Source organism: Oncorhynchus kisutch, linkage group LG24 (genome assembly GCF_002021735.2).
Source record: "Oncorhynchus kisutch isolate 150728-3 linkage group LG24, Okis_V2, whole genome shotgun sequence".
NCBI classification, from domain to species: domain Eukaryota; kingdom Metazoa; phylum Chordata; class Actinopteri; order Salmoniformes; family Salmonidae; genus Oncorhynchus; species Oncorhynchus kisutch.
The window spans coordinates 20,427,504-20,448,245 of NC_034197.2; the positions used below are offsets into that span (position 1 = coordinate 20,427,504).

At 40.9% G+C, this 20,742-nt stretch overlaps 1 protein-coding gene across 4 annotated transcripts in view; it reads right to left on the reverse strand.

Moving 5' to 3' along the window:
- The window catches only part of LOC109869459 (E3 ubiquitin-protein ligase MIB2-like), a 74,771-nt gene that overhangs the window by 44,878 nt on the left and 9,151 nt on the right, over positions 1 to 20,742 (reverse strand). For 2 of the 4 annotated variants that reach the window (XM_031803575.1, XM_031803576.1), the window contains exons 2-3: positions 9,668 to 10,057; positions 3,883 to 4,054 (exon numbers count right to left, since the gene is read on the reverse strand). In XM_031803575.1, the coding sequence (XP_031659435.1) occupies positions 3,883 to 4,054; positions 9,668 to 9,890 (395 nt within the window). In that variant the 5' untranslated portion in view covers positions 9,891 to 10,057. Of the gene's footprint in view, positions 1 to 3,882; positions 4,055 to 9,667; positions 10,058 to 20,164; positions 20,319 to 20,742 lie in introns of those variants that run through there. The other 2 variants (XM_020459634.2, XM_020459635.2) reach the window with 2 other exon arrangements.

Consider the following 20,742-nt stretch of genomic DNA (forward strand, 5'->3'; position numbering starts at 1 on the left):
CTAAAGGGTCCATCACATCACTGCAGGCCAACTGACTTCAGCTGAGTCACATTCTTTCATTCCACTTAAGACTAAATAGTCCATTACTTAAAGATGTCTCAGAAAGATGGCTCTGAGGTTCATAACGTGTTAGTATTGGGGTGACAGAGATCCCTCCAAAGAACCACTTCATATTCAAACAATTCCCTGCATGGACCACACGCACTAAACATGTGTTGACCATCAGCCATTTTGGGTAAAAAACAACAACATTATCATTCATGCACAGGACTCAACTACTGAGATATCTAATCCTGCATTTGCCTTTACCTGGCTGTACTGTTTGTTGATATAGAGAAGTTAATGTGTGTGTGTGGGAGTAATTTCATCAATAGTGAACTAACTAAATAATAGGCTTTTATTTCCCTCACCACAAAGTGGCAGCGTGGTGGTCTGTGTGTTTACTACTATCCCATCACCACACCCACCATATGTATCAATCTTCTTTACTTGTAATAAGTAGAGGATATATATTTTAAAAAGGTAGAGATTTGCATTCTCGACAGGTAGCTAGCGTAAGTCCTACTCTGGGGTTGAGTAGTTTGTAAACAACCTGCAAATAACAAGACCAATAAGATGATTAGATCTTATAGTGGTCTTATGGGACACACTGCTGTCCACTAGTGTTTTCAAAGGACAGAAATAAAACATTTGGCCTTGTGTTTACTCTCTGGACAGCTTTCAGGCCCTCCAGTCCAGACTTAACTCTTTATTTGAAACAAATAGTTAAGTATAAATCCGACCTTATAACTTTTTCACTCCAGACTTAGCCCATCTCTTTATGTGATAACGCAAAGTAATTACATTCAAGTTTAAATCAAACAACCTTGAACATTTTAAAAACCAAACAACCTTAATCAAATCACATTTACCACAATAGGAGAAATTAGTAAATGGCAAGCATCCCGTCACTGAATCTACAAAATGTATCTTTGCTCGATCAAGTGTGTGGGATGAATCCCTGCCTTCCACTAAGAAAGCACTGGCCACTGTTCTTGGCCTGAAGTCTCCAGGAACAGCAGAGCCATCCATCCTGAGGACTGTCTGAAGGGCTCTCTTCTAATGAAGGACTCTTCTAATGAAGGTTGCTGAGCCAAACAGCATACATGCCCAATGTTTAATCAATACCGTAGAGAAACTGAGGTGGGAGTCAAAGTGAGAGGAGTCTCTGTCAGACTGTATTGTACTGCAGTGGTTTACAAAATTGTTTGGTTATTGTACCACCAACTGAATTTTGCTCTGCCCCCAGAAGTACCCCCTCATGTGCATTTCACCAGTAGGCCTATGGTCTCATGAGTCTTCTCAAGTACCCCCTGTGGATAGGTTGAGTACGCCCAGAAGTCCTAGTACCCCTGGTTGGGAACCACTGTTGTACTGTATTTATATATATTTCCCCCAGTTTTTGCAGGTTTTCGTTCTCAAAATGGGATGTTCGAAGTCCATAACAATGCTTAAACCATATTCTTTGTTGTTTTGTAGTTACCATTTCATTCAGGTGTGCACCAGCCAGACAGTTGTGTTTGGCCAGCAGTGTTTCTGTAGCACACTTGTGTGGGAATCTTCAAAAGAAAATGGTCACTGGATTGACACAAATAATTATGATTATGCCAGGTAGACATAGGCTACCTTGTAGTTGCCTTTCAATCTGCCTGAAAACTGTTATCATTAGCATCACTAACAGCTACACAAAGTGGTAGCTATATAGGCCCTACGCGCACTGCACACATCAGGGCTCGACATTCAGGTAAATTTGCCAGTGTCACACCGGGCCAGTGCCAACTGAAAGCTACTGGCTCGAATGAAAAAAATACTGGCCCGGGTCAAGAGCTGACAGGAAAGCAAATTATGCTTTCATTGTTTTAAGAATATATTACCTTTCATTTACAGGCTGAGCAAGTAGCCTTTACAGGGTCAAATTCAAGGACATTTCCAAACACTTAATTGTATTTTTCAAGGACCAAGATTGTATATTTGTTGTAATAGTCTACAGAAAAAACACCCTTCAATTGAAATGGCGGGAAGTAAATGAAAGTGCCTTCATCTCTCATTAAAACGGATCAGAAATGAAATCATGGAATAATTATATTGGAGCAGTAGAACATCTAAATCAGCTACCATAACTTCAATGACTTTTCAAAAAACCAAATAGCCAAGAGGAAATGTATGATTTTGAAGGTACGCCATTCCATGATGACTAAATTGTACATCGCAAATATTTAACCAAGACTTATAACTTTTAATACCTGGTTTGCACACCCATTCTTGCCTCATAACTTGGAACATCTTTCCTACTGCTGTAGTCCTTCATTGAGTTGCTAAATTATATAGCCTAGGTTAAAAATAGCATTAATTGCAATATTTCCTTCACTGGCCCAAGTGGCCCACTGATGGGGATGATCGACCTCCCCTGTAAGTCGATCTCTGATGCTTCATACAGTTGGGTTAATCTTTGGTCAATTGCACATAACTGTTTGAATAAAACATGATAAAGAGAGCAAATTGTGATCCTAAAACGAACATGACCAGGTAAAAAAAAAAATTGCTGGCACCCTTGCGACCAAATAAAAATGTGTGTTGCACTGCCAAGTCAAACAGTTGCAAATGCGACTGTTTTAGTTGCAGTACTGAACCCTGGTACAGAATATGAGAGCTGGCCAACAGTGTCAAATACATTTGATCTATTCTCTCGTTATGAGAGAAAAATGTAAACCGGGGGTCCTACTGTCTAAACTGCTTATGGGGTTTGTTTGAATTTCAAGATGAATACTAATTCTTACAGGCTTAGTTCAGGCTACTCTAACCCTAAGAACAGGACAACCAGTTTTAATTGAATAGCCCTAAACCTAAGCAGCAGGGGCATACAGCCATTGAAGGGTTGGTAAGCTTGTTCTCTGACACAGTACCTCTATCTTCACCTAACGTCTTTCACAATGTCTATGATCTCCAAAAGGCTTCACTCATTTGAGGGAACTAATTATGTGATGAAATGTGTGCCGATCACAGATAAGAGGGAATCGGTTCCACATAAGGAATTACTGTAATATTGGCCAACAGTATTCTGCATGGCATCACTGAACATATTTGCTTAAGTGTTGTTCTCCCATTTTGAGTTTTAGCTCCTGGCCAGATGATCAGCCCATGTCTGTGTAATACTAAGTGTATTATACTACATGAATTCTTGAGAAATTCAGTCTCAAGCTTCAAAAAGCCCAGATACACATTCACCAGCGAGCACACAAAGGAATACAGAGGTTTGAGCTGGCTCTTCACTGGTGGACTTGTAGAAGAATTCTGTGCCCCATTTTAAATTCAGTGTGCCATGAGATTCACCCAATATTATAAAGGGAACTGTCCACCCAGCTGACATTCAGACAGTGCCTGTAGGGGCTGGGAGCTTTACTGTGAACTGATACAGAAGACTGGATGAGGAGAGAGGAGATAATTCACGTACTTGTATAAAAGTGATAATGCCCTCGAAGCCATTGTTTGGAGGATATATTGGCACGGTCTTCCGGACCTCGACATCGTCTCGGGCCTAACAACAGCCATGCCAATATATCCTCCAAAGATTGGCAATTCTCTGGCTTGATCACTTAATTAGAGAAGGCAGGCAGAGGAGACAATGGGAATCAATTTAGGGGAGTCAGGGACACAGGGACAATTAGAACGGTTCCTCTCAAGTTAATCTGGCACAAGTTATTATTTGAAAAGTAAAACAAATTGTAATCAAATTCAGCAAATCACACACTGTATTTTGAAGCGAATTTGAACAGAAATCAACCCAAGTGAATCTGGAGACAGGGTTTTGAAGGAATGGAGAGTTTGGGGGGGGATGGTACTCACGGTTGGGAATGGGCTGTCTCATAGCGCTCAAATGCGTGGCCCAGGTCGTGTTTGTTGTTCATGTAGCACTGCGTGCACAAGTCATAGTCAAAGCACACCTTGCACTTCCAGCGCATCCCCATGATGCCATGCTTCTTGCAGCTGTCACAGATGATGTTGGAGTGGCGCACACCTGCGACAGAGAAAAGGGGAGAGAGAGCGAGAAAGTCAGAACGAGGTTGAAGGAGGTTAAGACAAGCCAGTCCAGAATTAGTTCACAGTTCAGCAAATGAGAAGAGTAAACTGATGACAGAGATGACGAGAGATGCAAATCTTCCTCCCCCTTCTCACTCTCCTTCTCTTTGCTTTCGCTACATTAATTGAAGCCTTATTGACTTCTGAGGCAGAACAATTCTGTTTTAATGGGGAAAATGCAGATGAATCCTGCATTAGCACTTGGCATTCAATTCTAATACAGCCGATTCTAAAACAGGGCTGTATTGCCTTTCTCCTGCTTGAGTCGAGAGAAACGGAGATGGAGAAAGATGCCATTTGCTCTGCGATGCTGAGTAAACATGAGCTTGAGGAACCTTGCTTCAGTCACAAAGATGAGACCAATACCTAAAAATAACAAATGACATACAAACAATACATTATATACAGTGCATTTGGAAATAATTCAGACCCCTTCCCTTTTTCCACATTTTGTTACGTTATTCTAAAAATTATTACATTCGTTTTTTTTTTCATTCATCAATCTACATACAATACCTCATAATGACAAAGAGAAATAGGTTTAGACATTTTTGCACATTCATAAAAAAACAGAAATACCCTATTTACGTAAGTATTCAGACATTTTCTATGATACTCCAAATTGAGCTCAGGTGCATCCTGTTTTCTGTTTTTATATGTGTTCCCCTATTCCTACCACCCCTCCCCTAATTGGAGTAAACCAATGGACAACACTTAGTCTTCTACTTCCAGCTTAGTCATACTATATACATTTTACGGACACAATGTATTTGACAATAGTTCACTTTTTTTTCCATTTTGATCCCCTCTGTCAGCTACCCTCAACCCCTCCCATCTATCTCTGAAGACCATCCAGATTTGATTTCTATTTGCAATATATTTGTAACTGTGCTGTTTCACAAAAGTTCTGAACCTATAAATATTTTACGGACCAGTATATTTTACATTAGTTATCTTGTTGTTTTTAGTCTCCCCCTTCAGCTCCACTCAACCCTTCCCACCTATCTCTTAACACCATCCAGTTTTGATTTCCATTTGCAATATATTTTTCTAATCTGCTATGATGTTTCACACAAGTTCTGACCCTTTCTATTCTCATAGTTTCTACAGATTGTAAATTAAAGATTTTTTTCTTTCTAAAAGTATTATATTATTGATCGATTGACTATAAACTTTTCAAATCACCCAGCAGTGCGATTTACAGAGTTAGCTCCAGGTAAATGTTGCAATTGTCACGAATATTACCGAAGGTGGCTCCCCTTCTTGTTCGGGTGGCGCTCGGCGGTCGTCGTCGCCGGTCTACTAGCTGCCACCGATCCTTTTGTTCCGTGTTCGTTTGGTTTTGTCTAATTGGTTTCACCTGTTCATTGTTTGGTTGTTAGGGTGGGGTTATTTAAATTCGTTCAGCCCGCTTCTGTTTGTGCGGGCTTGTTTTTTCTGTATTTGTGAGAGGTGTTATTGTTTGTTGGGTTTTCTCGCTGTCCTGGTATTTTACCTAAGGGTACTATATTGTTTTTATGGTTACGCCTGTTTGGGTATACTATTTTGTTCCTTTTATTTTTGGACATTAAAGCGTGTTTTTTCCCACATCCTTTGCTCTCTGCGCCTGACTCCACACCCATTCACTCATTGAGCGTTACAGCAATTCTTCAGCCATTCCTGAACCTGCGACCAAAAGCGATATCGGTCTCTTCGCAGCAAATATTTATACACACACAGTTGAAGTCGGAAGTTTACATACACTGGAGTCATTAAAACTTGTTTTTCAACCACTCCACAAATTTCTTGTAAACAAACTATAGTTTTGGCAAGTTGGTTAGGACATCTACTTTGTGCAAGACACAAGTCATTTTTCCAACAATTGTTTACAGACAGATTATTTCAATTATCATTCACTGTATCAATTCCAGTGGGTCAAAAGTTTACATACACTAAGTTGACTGTGCCTTTAATCAGCTTGGAAAATTCCAGAAAATGATGTCATGGCTTTAAGAAGCTTCTGATAGGCTAATTGACATAATTTGAGTCAATTGGAGGAATACCTGTGGATGTATTTCAAGGCATACCTTCAAATTCAGTGCTTATTTTCTTGACATCAATGGAAAATCAAAATAAATCAGCCAAGACCTCAGAAAAAAAAATGCAGACCTCCACAAGTCTGGTTCATTATTGGGAACAATTTCCAAACGCCTGAAGGTACCACGTTCAACTGTACAAACAGTAGTACACAAGTATAAACACCATGGGACCACCGAGCCGTCATACCACTCAGGAAGGAGACGCGTTCTGTCTCCTAGAGATTAACGTATTTTGGTGCGAAATGTGCAAATAAATCCCAGAACAACAGCAAAGGACCTTGTGAAGAATGCTGGAGGAAACAAGTACAAAAGTATCTATAACCACAGTAAAACGAGTCCTATAGACAAAATTAAAGGCCGGAAGCCACTGCTCCAAAACCGCTCCAAAACCAAGGAAGAAGCCACTGCTCCAAAACCACCATAAAAAAAGCCAAAGCAACATGTAAAGTGTTGGTCCCATGTTTCATGAGCTGAAGAAAAAATATTCCAGAAATGTTCCATACACACAAAAAGCGTATTTCTCTGAAATATTGTACACAAATGTGTTTATACCCGGTAGTAAGCATTTCTCCTTTGCCAAGTTAATCCAGCCACTGGACAGGTGTGGCATATCAAGAAGCTGATTAAACAGCATGATCATTACACAGGTTTTGGAGAATTTGTCAGTATGTCCAACCGGCCTCAGAACCGCAGACCACGTGTAATCACGCCAGCCCAGGACCTCCACATCCGGCTTCTTCACCTGCGGGATTGTCTGAGACCAGCCACCTGGACAGCTGATGAAACTGTGGGTTTGCACAATCTAAGAATTTCTGCACAAACTGTCAAAAACCCTCTCAGGAAAGTTCATCTGCATGCTCATCGCCTCACCAGGGTCTTGACCTGACTGCAGTTTGGCGTCATAACTGACTTCAGTGAGCAAATGCTCACCTTCGATGGACACTGGCACGCTGGAGAAGTGTGCTCTTCATGGATAAATCCTAGGTTCAACTGTACCGGGCAGATGGCGTGTATGGCATCGTGTGGGTGAGTGGTTTGCTGACGTCAATGCTGTGAACAGAGTGCCCCATGGTGGCGGTGGGTTTATGATATGGACATGCATAAGCTACGGACAATGAACAAAATTGCATTTTATCAATGGCAATTTGAGTGCACAGGGATACCTTGACGAGATCCCGTGGCCCATTGTCGTGCTATTCATCTGCTTCCATCACCTTATATTTCAGCATGATAACGCACGGCCCCATGGAGCAAGGATCTGTACACAATTTCTGGAAGGTGAAAATGTCCCAGTTTTTCCATGGCCTGCATACTCACCAGACATGTCACCCATTGAGCATGTTTGGGATGCTCTGGATCAAATGTGTAAGACAGCATGTTCCAGTTCACACCAATATCCAGCAAATTCGCACAACCATTGAAGAGGAGTGGGACAACATTCCACAGGCCATAATCAACATATCAACTCTATGCAAAGGAGATGTCGCGCTGCATGAGGCAAATGGTGGTCAGACCAGAAACGGACTGTTTTTTTTATCCATGCCCCAACCATTAAAAAAAAGTTATCTGTGACCAATGGATGCATCTGTATTCCCAGTCATGTGAAATCCATAATGAATGACAGATTTCCTTATATGAACATTAACTCCGTACAGTCTTTGAAATTCTTGCAAGTTGCGTATATATTTTTGCTCAGTGTATTTTTACCCATCTACCAGTAGATGCCCTTCTTTGTGAGTCCATGCAACTTATTATGTGACTTGTTAAGCACATTTTTACTCCTGAACTTATTTAAGCTTGCCATAACAAAGAGGTTGAATAATTATTAACGCAAGACATTCCAGCTTTTCAAAATTTCACAAAACATAATTCCACTTTGACATTATGGAGTATTGTGTGTAGGCCAGTGACACAAAAAAAATGCTATTTAATCCATTTTAAATGCAGGCTGTAACACAGCAAAATTAGGAAAAAGTCAAGGGGTGGGAATACTTTCTGAAGGCACTGTACAGTATATACACCGCATTCAGAAAGCATTCAGACCCCTTGACTTTTTCCACATTTTGCGATGTTACAACCTTATTCTAAAATGTATTAAACCATTTCCCCCCCTCATCAATCTTCACACAATACCCCATAATGACAAAGCAAAAACAGGTTTTTAGACATTTCTGCAAATGTATAAAAAAATATATTTAAAAAACAGAAAAATCACATTTACATAAGTATTCAGGCCCTTTACTCAGTACTTTGTTGAAGCACCTTTGGCAGCGATTACAGCCTCAAGTCTTCTTGGGTATAACGCTACAAGCTTGGCACACCTGTATTTGGGGAGTTTCTCCCAATCTTTTCTGCAGATCCTCTCAAGCTCTGTCAGGTTGGATGGGGAGTGCTACTGCACAGCTATTTTCAGGTGTTCCATCGGGTTCAAGTCCAGGCTCTGGCTGGGCCCCTCAAAGACATTCAGAGACTTGTCCCAAAGCCACACCTGCATTGTCTTGGCTGTTTGCTTAGGGTTGTTGTCCTGTTGAAAGGTGAAGCTTCGCCCCAGTCTGAGGTCCTGAGCGCTCTGGAGCAGGCTTTCATCAATGATCTCTCTGTACTTTGCTTAGCTAATCTTTCCCTCAATCCTGACTAGTCTCCCAGTTCCTGCCGCTGAAAAACATCCCCACAGCACAATGCTGCCACCACCTTGCTTCACCGTAGGGATGGTGCCAGGTTTCCTCCAGACATGACGCTTGGCATTCAGGCCAAAGAGTTCAATGTTGGTTTCATCAGACCAGAGAATCGTGTTTCTCATGGTCAGAGCCCTTTAGGTGCCTTTTGGCAAACTCCTGATTGGCATACCTCCATGACCAACGTCCTTCTCCACCGATTACTCAAATTGGCTGGGCGGCCAGCTCTAGAAAGAGTCTTGGTGGTTCCAAACTTCTCCCATTTAAGAATGGAGGCCACTCTGTTCTTGGGGACCTTCAATGCTGCAGACATTTTTTGGTACCCTTCCCCAGATCTGTACCTCGACACAATCCTGTCTCGGAGCTCTACAGACAATTCCTTTGACTTCATAGCTTGGTTTTTGCTCTGACATTCACTGTCAACTGTGGGAACTTATATAGACAGTTGTGTGCCTTTCCAAATCATGTCCAATCAATTGAATTTACCACAGGTGGACTCCAATCAAGGATGATCAATGGAAACAGGATGCACCTGAGCTCAATTTCGATTCTCATAGCAAAGCGTCTGAATACATATTTGTTTTTTATTTTTAATACATTTGCAAAAATTTCTAAAAACTCTTTTTCACTTTGTCAAAATGGGATATTGTGTGTAGATTGATGAGGTAAACAATTTAATCATTTTTAGAGTAAGGCTGTAATGTAACAAAATGTGAAGGGGTCTGAATACTTTATGAATTCACTGTAAGTACATAGTCTATATGTGTGTAAACAGCTGAGGTGGGGTGCTATGCTCACCGATCTGGGCATTGTCGTAGAGCAGCAGGTCGTAGGAGCCTTGGTATCCTGTGCGGTAGTTGGTACGTGTGCCGCTGTCCCACTGTACCACCACCGTCTTATCGGGCGTGGTGGTGCTGCCTTGCCGCCCGATCTCCACCACTGTGCCCAAGTGACCCTCACTGTCATCCTGGTTCCCCCACTTCCAGTCCAGACCGCGCACCACGCGCATGCCCACCTCCATGCTGCCTCTCGGGCCAGCCGGGCCCGAGGGCCGCGGCCTGGTGGGGTCGCTTCCGCTGCTGCTGTTGTTGCGCCTCCGGGGCCTGTGAAGGGCAGGACGGACCCGCACAGAGGGCAGGGAGGGCACCACGGGTAGCACCAGGGGCTCCGGGACCAGATCAGGGGTGACTGACGGGAGAAGGAGAGAGAAAGAAAAAGATGTCTAATCAATTGGGGCGCTGTCTACGAGCAGAGATGCGAATGAAAACCGGCATTTGAGTTTTCATTTTGTGACAAATAGTTATTGCAGCCAAGCATCTTTTTCTGTAAATAGGCTAGCTCAGATTGGCCATTCACCGGCACTTCTTCATTGGTAAACAATTTCATGATCTTGACCATTTTTTTAAAAGAAGTCAGCCTAAGCCCTAAAACAATGGTCTCAATCATAGAATTAGGAATTAGAACACTAGAATGGACATGGACCGTCTTATGATGGGATAAATGTCAGCCATGTTTGTCAGGGAATTGGTAAACCATGGTTTGCCAGTGCTGTGATAAGATCACAGAAATATAATGGGCTTGGAACCTCTAACCCTGGCAATTTGACTGGTAAACTCATGGGTACACTCGCAATGGCTGCCTGGTATTGTGATGCAATAATTTCCATGGTAATGTCGAATGTTCATTCAAATTATGCTAACTGATGTGGCTCATGCAATGGAATGTAATTTTTTTGTAATGTCAGTTGAGTTGATTCAACAAATCACATTCCAGATTGATGGGTACACTTCCTGCTTTTACATCTGGCTTTTCTTCTAGGTAAAAAAAAAAAAAAAAAAAAGGTTAAGACAATGTAATAATTCCATGGAAAAGCGTTCTAAATAAACAAATTAATGGGACCAGTGCCGTTGCTAACTAGCAAAGCTAGTCCCATGAATTGCAAAGAGTTATAGGAAATTATAACCACGTTGTCTTAACCTTGTAATCTTTAACCTAGATGTTGTTGTCTACGGGTACACTAGCAATGGCCTCCTCTACTTCCAGACACAAATGAAAAAACAACTCACTGACCATTTTACTCGCCCTTGCAGAGCTGGTTAGGCTGTTTTCATGTTATCCAGAGCATTGGTCACTGTAACAATTTACAGGGCAACAATTTATGTTTTTTTGCTGACGTTTACCGACACAGGCCATATTCAACAGGTGTTGAACGTTCGTAAATTCATCAGTTATTCTGTGCTCTGGCACACTCAGATGAGAGCGCTCTGAAATTGGAGTAGATGGCCGAGTGAATTTACGAAACGCACCTTTAATCTGCACTCTGTTAGCTAGCTAGCCAGACAGTTTTAGAGTTATGATTCCATCATTTTTTCTAATTAACTGCCAATATGCCAACACTCCATTCAAACAATGCAGTCAATCCACAGCCATTTATTGGCTGAAATCAGTTGATTGGACTTTGACAAGTTGTAAATGCAACAAGTACTGATATTGTATCATATAATAGCTTTTCAAGAAAACAATTTTACATATATTAGAGAGGCTATATATACACAGTACCAGTCAAAGGTTTGGGCACACCTAGTCATTCAAGTTTTTTTTTTGTGTGTGACTATTTTCTACATTGTATAATAGTAGTGAAGACATCTAAACTATGAAATAACACATATGGAATCATGTAGTAACCAAAAATGTGTTAAACAAATCAAAATATATTTGATATGAGATTCTTCAAAGTAGACAGCTTTGCACACTCTTGGCATTCTCTCAACCAGCTTCACCTGGAATGATTTTCCAACCGTCTTGAGGGAGTTCCCACATATGCTGAGCACTTGTTGGCTGCTTTTCCTTCACTCTGCAGTCCAACACATATTGCTCCCCCACTAAGATGAAGATCAGATCAAAGGCGAAGATCAGATCAAATTTTATGACAAATTTATGTAGAAATCCAGGTAATTCCAAAGGGTTTACATACTTTTTCTTGCCACTGTATATATCACAGAACATTTGTTTAAAACCCATATAACCCGTATTTATAATTATATGAGAATATTATTGGGTAACAATAATTCTATTACACATTTTCTGATAGATCACATGCCTTACTTACATTTTCCTGAGTAAATAAAATCCGGATTATGCCTCTTCTGCCATTCATTCCAATTAAATTTGTTTGGATTTCTCCCTGACTAATATGGATGCTATTGTCACCACATTCTGGGACTTTGACAGTTTATTACATAGCCAGGATCTCTATGGTCTCAATAATCAGAGAGCTTTACACCACTCCCAGAGATACTGTCAGTGACACTGCAGCAGCATGCCTTTTGTCTCATTAACCCATGTACTGAAGCCCTGTGATTTTATCCCTTCTTCAACATTCACTGAGCCCCATGCTATGTGACATGGGCTGACTCATAGAGGAGCAGCTGGACATTAGACTCCCCTAACACGCTCACTGCTTTCCTCTGTACCCCTGACATGACACAGCAGCCACAGTCTGCCACACAGTCATGCCCTCATCATGACACTATGGCATGTAGCATTAGTGCCCAGCAGCCACTTGAAACCCAACAAACGCAGGAAGGAAGTGCTTATTCATGTGGAGGACTGAGTTGGCAGAATGGCAGGAACTTTCACAAATAAGAGGTATGCCAATCAGACAGCCCACCAGTCAGGCTGCATATATGGCCTACTTTAGCATAGGGAAAGGGGATATCTAAACTAGATATACAAAATAACGTGGACACCCCTTCAAAATTGTGGATTTGCTGATAGGTGTATAAAATTGAGTACACAGCCATGCAATCTACATAAACAAACATTGTCAGTAAAATGAACTTACTGAAGAGCTCAGTGACTTTCAAAGTGGCACCGTTATAGAATGCCACCTTTCCAACAAGTCAGTTCATCAAATTTCTGCCCTGCTAGAGCTTCCCCAGTTAACTGTAAGTGCTGTTATTGTGAAGTGGCAACATCAAGGAGCAACAACAGATCATCCACGAAGTGGTACGCCACACAAGCTCACAGTAGGGGACCACAGAGTGCTGAAGCGCGTAAAAAACGTCTGTCCTCAGTTGCAACACTCACTACCGAGTTCCAAACTGCCTCTGGAAGCAACGTCAGCACAAGAACTGTTCGTCGGGAGCTTTATGAAATGGGTTTCCATGGCCGAGCAGGCGCATACAAGCCTAAGATCACCACACGCAATGCCAAGCGTCAGCTGGAGTGGTGTAAAGCTCACCGCCATTGGACTCCGGAGCAGTGGAAACGTGTTCTCTGGAGTGATGAATCACGGTTTACCATCTGGCAGTCCGATGGACGAATCTGGGTTTGGCCAATGCCAGGGGAACACTACCTGCCCGAATGCATAGTGCAAACTGTAAAGTTTGGTGGAGGAGGAATAGTGGTCTGGGGGTGTTTTTCATGGTTTGGGCTAGGCCCCTTAGTTCCAGTGAAGGGGAATCTTAACGCTACAGAATACAATGACATTCTAGACGATTCTGTGCTTCCAACTTTGTGGCAACAGTTTGGGCAAGGCCCTTTCCGCCTGACAATGCCCCCGTGCACAAAGTGAGGTCCATACAGAAACCAATTGAGATTGGTGTGGAAGAACTCTACTGGGCTGCACAGAGCCCTGACCTTAAACCCTTCGAACATCTTTGGGATGAATTGGAACGCCGACTGAGAGACAGGCCTAATCGCACAACATCAGTGCCCAACCTCACTAATGCTCTTGTGGCTGAATGGAAGCAAGTCCCCACAGCAATGTTCCAACATTTAGTGGAAAGGCTTCCCAGAAGAGTGGAGGCTGTTATAGCAGCAAAGGGAGGATCAAGTCTATATTAATGCCCATGATTTTGGAAAGACATGTTCGACGAGCACGTCCACATACCTTTGGTCATGTAGCGTAGTCAGTTGAATCCATTCATAACGGAATGGATTCAACCAAAATGTGTCTTCCGCTTTTAACTCAACCCCTCTGAATTAGAGAGGTTGTTGTTAGAGAGGTTGTTGTTGAGGCAGGGGAGGCCTACCTCGGTTGTCCCTCGGCCAACAAATGCTTGGCTTTGGTTGATTTACGTTGATCATGTTGGTGATGGCATTCCTGGATGCTGCTTCGGTCTGTGTCTACCGTACACAGGGGAATCAAGGGGGAGCTACTGCATAGATAGAGGCAGGCAGTCCAGCCGCTGTAGATGTGGAGCACACTAGATCAGCCTGTCTCTCTGCATCCTCCTCATCTGCCTACTGTGGGCTTGCAGCCTTTACGTAACGGCCTACAGAATTTTGTTTGTGCATTTGTGAGGACACGAAAAAAGCAGAGACGAATCCAATAAAAACCTGTCACAAATGGATCGTAAAGTGAAACACACTCAAATTTGACATTTTCCCTTGTTAAAACCAAGCATGTAGCCTAATCTACAGAAGTTCTGAACTTTTCACAGCTCTCCCTTTAATTGTCACTTCTCACTGGAAAGACTAACACTCACAGCTTCCAATAACAGACATAACCTGCAACTATTATCTACCCATGCATACAACACTACCTATGAAGCTTTATGCTTACAAACAACATTTATTCACCCTGGTTGATACAACTGACAATGTAGACCAAATGCATTTTTTGTTGGTGCCTAATTTAGTCTTAATCCCATAATAAGTATTCAGATACTTGGTTTAGTGTTGGCCTAAATCCATCTTAATCCAGCAGCAATAGGCCGAACAATATTATTATACTACTTTTGAGATTATATTTGTATGTTTACAGAGATTACTGTGTCATTTGTGTGTTAAAGGTATCTGCTTAAGCATGAAAACATACGGAGTGGAGAGAGAACAAGCAGGCTGCTCATACTCTCTTTCTCCAGCCCTAAAATCACAGTTTAGCCTGCCTTCACTGGATTAATAGCTCTGGCCAGTCATCTGACACTGTGTTTAAGGGGAGCCTCCGGGTGAGTATCGATAGTCTAAAGTAGCTTCCTATCCTTGGCTCCTCTTCTCCATTTGCTCTGATCTACCGGTGAGGTGAAAACAATAAATTAGAAATCCTAGCAGTTCTTTCAGATCACCCTTGATACAGGAAAATAAACTAGGATAAAGAGATCGTCTAGGCCAGTTGTTTTCTACTGCAGATGTTTTTAACATATGTTTCTTCCAAAAAGAATAGGCAGTTGAGACATGGGAGAATTAGGCTAATGGAATTATAAGCAATTTTACATTACTTTTCACAATGCAAATTGTTTATAACAATATTAAAACCTTTAATCTGTTACAGTATATTCACTGATAAATTTGACTGGTTGTCCTAAAGAGATTGACAGTGATTTGTTGGTCCCTGGAACAGAAAAGTTTGGGATAATTGAAATGACTGAGATGCACCCTTTGGATGGAGAGATCGATGGAGATTAGGGAAAGGAGACATTTGCCTACCAATCTCCCTCCATGCTTGTGCCTCTTGATCAGGCAGGGATTTCACCATCCTGCCAGAGCATACTGATATCTAATCAGAATTCAAATTGGACTAGGAATGACTGTGCCAAGTACACTCCCAGCATGGATGAATCTGGGGGTGATTACCTACACAACAAGCCCTTATTCTGGCTTTAGAAGAACACTGTTCCACAGTGGGAGCTTAGCTCAACCCAGTAGGATACAGTGGCTAGTTGGCTGACATCGGACCAAAGAAGAAATACTGGGAATCGATATTCACAATCAATTGGTTACATTTGTGGCATGCTAAACGGATCTTCCCACAAAGGTGTACAGCAGACTTCTGGGTGGACCACGTTTAGAACCTAATCAATAAATCAACATGAAAAAGGAGTAGGGCAGCCATAAAGGACAACCAGGTTATTCAAAAGGATTCTCAGCCACCAAATTGTATCCTCCTATAATTACTGTAAGCAAGCAAGCAAGAGCGCAAGCAAGCCAAAACCCAACATCACCAACACAGCAGAGGTCCATATTATTTTGTGGGCCATACAGGGGCCTGTGGTTGAGTGAGTCGCATGAAACCAGTTTTATCCATGGCAGTAACAAATCCTTAGAAAACCATGATGCATCTGCCACAATCAACTATCATTCTGAAGACTAAGATGTTTTTTTTACTTTTTTTTATCAACATTTCCCTAGAATGTTGTACATTTCACCCCAAAATTGTCATTACCGAAATGCGCCCAGTTTAAATTCTTGGGTCACTTATAAAATGTTACTATAGAAAAATCTAAATTATTTGAATAAAACCAAATATGTTGCTGTAGTTTGTCCATAAATCATACAATGTTACAATACGTATTATGTAAAAACACTGCATCTGTGTTTTTCATTATCGCAACACTTTTTGAAGTTGCTGTAAAAACTCCAATATTTTATTTCTAAATATTGTTATGATGCATCATCTAGAGGAGTAGTCCTTAGAGTTAATTTAATTACTTCACTTATGCCTTCAGAATCCCCTTTTCTCCCCAATCTCTTAGTAAATACTATCTTGTCTCATCGCTACAACTCCCGTACGGGCTCGGGAGAGACAAAGGTCGAAAGCCATGCGTTCTCTGAAACACAACCCAACCAAGCCGCACTGCTTCTTAACACAGAGCGCATCCAACCCGGAAGCCAGCCGCACCAATGTGTCAGAGGAAACACCTGGCGACCTGGTTGGCACGCACTGTGCCCGGCCACAGGAGTCGCTAGTGCGCGATGAGACAAGGATATCCCCACCGGCCAAAGCCTCCCTAACCCGGACGACGCTAGGCCAATTGAGCGTCGCCCCATGGATAGAAAACACTCTGAAGTTTCTAAAACTGTTTGAATCATGTCTGTGAGTATAACATAACTTATTTAGCAGGCGAAACCCTGAGGACAAACCATTCAGATCTTTTTTTTGAGGTCACTCTCTTTTCAATGAGGTTTCATTGGGAATCCAGATTTTTAAGGGACCTTCTTGCAGTTCCTACCGCTTCCACTGGATGTCAACAGTCTTTAGAAATTGGTTGAGGTTTTTCCTTTGTGTAATGAAGTAGCACTGTTCAGAACGAGGGTCACTTCAAGTGTACTGTTAGATAGAGGCGCGTGACCAGAAAGCTAGCTACAGTTTGTTTTCTTCTTGTATTGAACACAGATCATCCCGTCTTCAATCTGATTGATTATTTACGTAAAAAAATACCTAAAGTTGTATTACAAAAGTAGTTTGAAATGTTTTGGCAAAGTTTACAGGTAACTTTTGAGATATTTTGTAGTCACGTTGCGCAAGTTGGAACCGGTGAATTTCTGGATCAAACGCGCCAAATAAATTGACATTTTGGATATATATTGACGGAATTAATCGAACAAAAGGACCATTTGTGATGTTTATGGGACATATTGGAATGCCAACAAAATAAGCTTGTCAAATGTAAGGCATGAATTATATTTTTATTTCTGCATTTTGTGTCGTGCCTGCAGGGTTGAAATATGCCAGTCTCTCTTTGTTTACGGAGGTGCTACCCTCAGGTAATAGTATCGTTTGCTTTCGCCGAAAAGCCTTTTTGAAATCTGACATGTTGACTGGATTCACAAGTGTAGCTTTAATTTGGTATCTTACATGTGTGATTTCATGAAAGTTTGATTTTTATAGTAATTTATTTGAATTTGGCGCTCTGCATTTTCACTGGCTTCTGGCCAGGTGGGACGCTCCCACATATCCCAGAGAGGTTTTAACAGTTTTTTTGGTTACTATGTGATTCCATATGTGTTATTTCATAGTTTGATGTCTTATTATTATTCTACAAAGTAGAAAATAGTACAACTAAAGAAAAACCCTTGAATGAATAGGTGTTTCCAAACTTTTGAAAGTACATGCAAGTAATTACAGTACTACAGTATATTTTAGTCAATTGCATTAAAATCAGTGATTTTAGAATTATGTAAATCATTTGTGATTAACAAATGACACCGTTTGATAATGTATTGGGTTAATGAATCTCTAATAGAGCTCAGTACAGTTTTTCAATGGCAAACTACCAAAACATACATTCTCATTTCAGAAACCTGCCAATCATTACCATAATGCACCAATATTTAGGATACATTAGGAAACATAAAATGTATATTTTAGTCATTTTGATTTAATCTGAAAGCGTGTCTTTTGTTCTTTATCCAAATATGTGTACATAAAAATAACATGTAGGCTATACACAAGTAATTATGACAAAAACAAATATTCAGAAAAGATTGTGTTGCGGTAATGAGAAATATACACTACCGTTCAAAATGTGGGGTCGCTTAGAAATGTCCTTGTTTTTGAAAGAAAAGCACATTTTTTGTCCATTAAAATAACATCAAATTGATCAGAAATATAGTGTAGACATTGTTAATGTTGTAAATGACTATTGTAGCTGGAAATGGCAAATTTTTTATGGGACATCTACATAGGCGTACAGAGGCCCCATTATCAGCAACCATCACTCCTGTGTTCCAATGGCATGTTGTGTTAGCTAATCCAAGTTTATCACTTTAAAAGGCTAATTGATCATTAGAAAACCCTTTTCAATTATGTTAGCACAGCTGAAAACTGATTAAAGAAGCAATAAAACTGTCCTTCTTTAGACTAGTTGAGTATCTGTAGCATCAGCATTTGTGGGTTCGATTACAGGCTCAAAATGGCCAGAAACAAAGAACTTTCTTCTGAAACTCGTCAGTCTATTCTTGTTCAGAGAAATGAAGGCTATTCCATGCGAGAAATTGCCAAAAAACTGAAGATCTCGTACAACGCTGTGTACTACTCCCTTCACAGAACAGCACAAACTGTGTCTAACCAGAATAGAAAGAGGAGTGAGAGGCCCCGGTGCATAACTGAGCAAGAGGACAAGTACATTAGTGTCTAGTTTGAGAAACAGACGCCTCACAAGTCCTCAACTGGCAGCTTCATTAAATAGTACCCGCAAAACACCAGTCTCAACATCAAACGTGAAGAGGCGACTCCGGGATGTTGGCCTTTTGAAGCTGACGTCACCAACACACACAGACACACACACAGACGCTCGGACAGAGACAGAAATAGCATACCTCCCAAGGTAATACTCTCTAGGTGCATAATAAGAGTGTAAATTAAAGGGCATTTTCTGATAACAGTGCACAAGACACATAGCGTACCCAAGTCTCCAACCCTGTATAGGTGGATTAATCATAAACATTACTAATGAAAATCACTCATTTCAAAGAGTGGCCCTTCCCCACAATTCTAAGCATTATATATATGAGGCAAGGTGCATGGGCTGAATGCAAGTTGACACAGATTTATCAATAGCGAAATATTCAAAGTTACCCAAGCCTAAATGAAAATGTTCTGATTCTTTGCCCGTCTATAATAATAAATATTGGGAAGAAAATGCTATATCTGTCCAATGCCTTACTGTGAACATTTGATTGAATTTATTTAATCATATAGGCCTATGCTAGGGCTAGACATACACACATTTTGAAGTATATTTTTATTTTACCTTTATTTAACTAGGCAAGTCAGTTAAGAACAAATTCTTATTTTCAATGACAGCCTAGGAACAGTGGGTTTAACTACCTGTTCAGGGGTAGAACGACAGATTTGAACCTTGTCAGCTTGGGGATTCGAACTTACATCCTTTCGGTTACTAGTTCAACGCTCTAACCACTAGGCTACCCTGCATAGGCTGTGTGTATTGCTAGAATTAGGCTAGGTACTTGGTGGAATCTTGATGGAACTGACGCATGTCAGAAACATCTGGTGATGCAGGGTTTTCTGAAAATTAATATGGATACTGGATAAACAACCCATCTGGCAAGATTGCATCACGTAGCTCACCCTGGCTAATACACTGGACCAACTTAATTTGCCGTTTTCCATTTCTGGCTCGTGACTTCCCTAGTTTTGATTTGATGTAACTTGCTGTACAAGGTAATTATTGACTGTTTACATTGTATCAGTATATTCCAACTGGAGTAAAGCAGTGTTCGTCATATATATATATATAGTTTTATTTTTTTTAATAATTTGGTGTGTAATTAGACCTAGGTCATATTGAAAATTGCCAGAATGTGGCAAAAACTCTATGTACTCTCACTGGACACCCTGTGACTGAGAAAGAAGCAATTTTCGCATCCCAGAGCCTCTGAACCATTATCACAAACCACATAACAATCATAAACACAATATCTGAACAGAAGCCTGAACAGTACCCAACCCTACTGAGTATTATATATCTGTATTATATCAAAGCTACAAATAATGCAACATTGAGTCAGTATATCCACTAGTTTGTAAAAAGAGAGAAGTAAACTCACTCCCCATGATCTTCATCCCACTCCTGAACATCTCAAAGAGTTCTAATTCCAGAGTCGCAGGACACCATGAGCAGCTTTGTGCTGTGTCATTGCCTTGTCAATGTGACTGTCTTAGCACTATGGACCAGTCATCCTGCTATCAGAGGAATATACATGTTCAAACCATTTCTATCCTACAGTATTTGCTTTGGGGTGAAGTTTGCTCTTTGTTTTTGGAACGGAACATGCTGGACTCACTATCTGTGACAAAAAAACAAGGTAAAGAAAGTCTGTCAAAGGGTTGTAGCAATAGCCCCATGGTAGTCCTGTATCACTAACTGCATTCATATCACTGATGACTTACAGAAGTAGGCCTACTGATGATAGCTTTGAATATTTAGAGTAGGCCCGTAGATCAATCCACATTTTGAGGTAATTAAATTACATGTGTAAAATTATTCTCATAGCTGGGCACATGTATGATCAAATAGCATACCTTTCACGTGAGAAATTTGTCTAACTCCATAATTTCTAAACAGTTTTCAGAGATTTGCCACCTCAATCTCAAACAATAAAATATTATTATTAATAATATATAA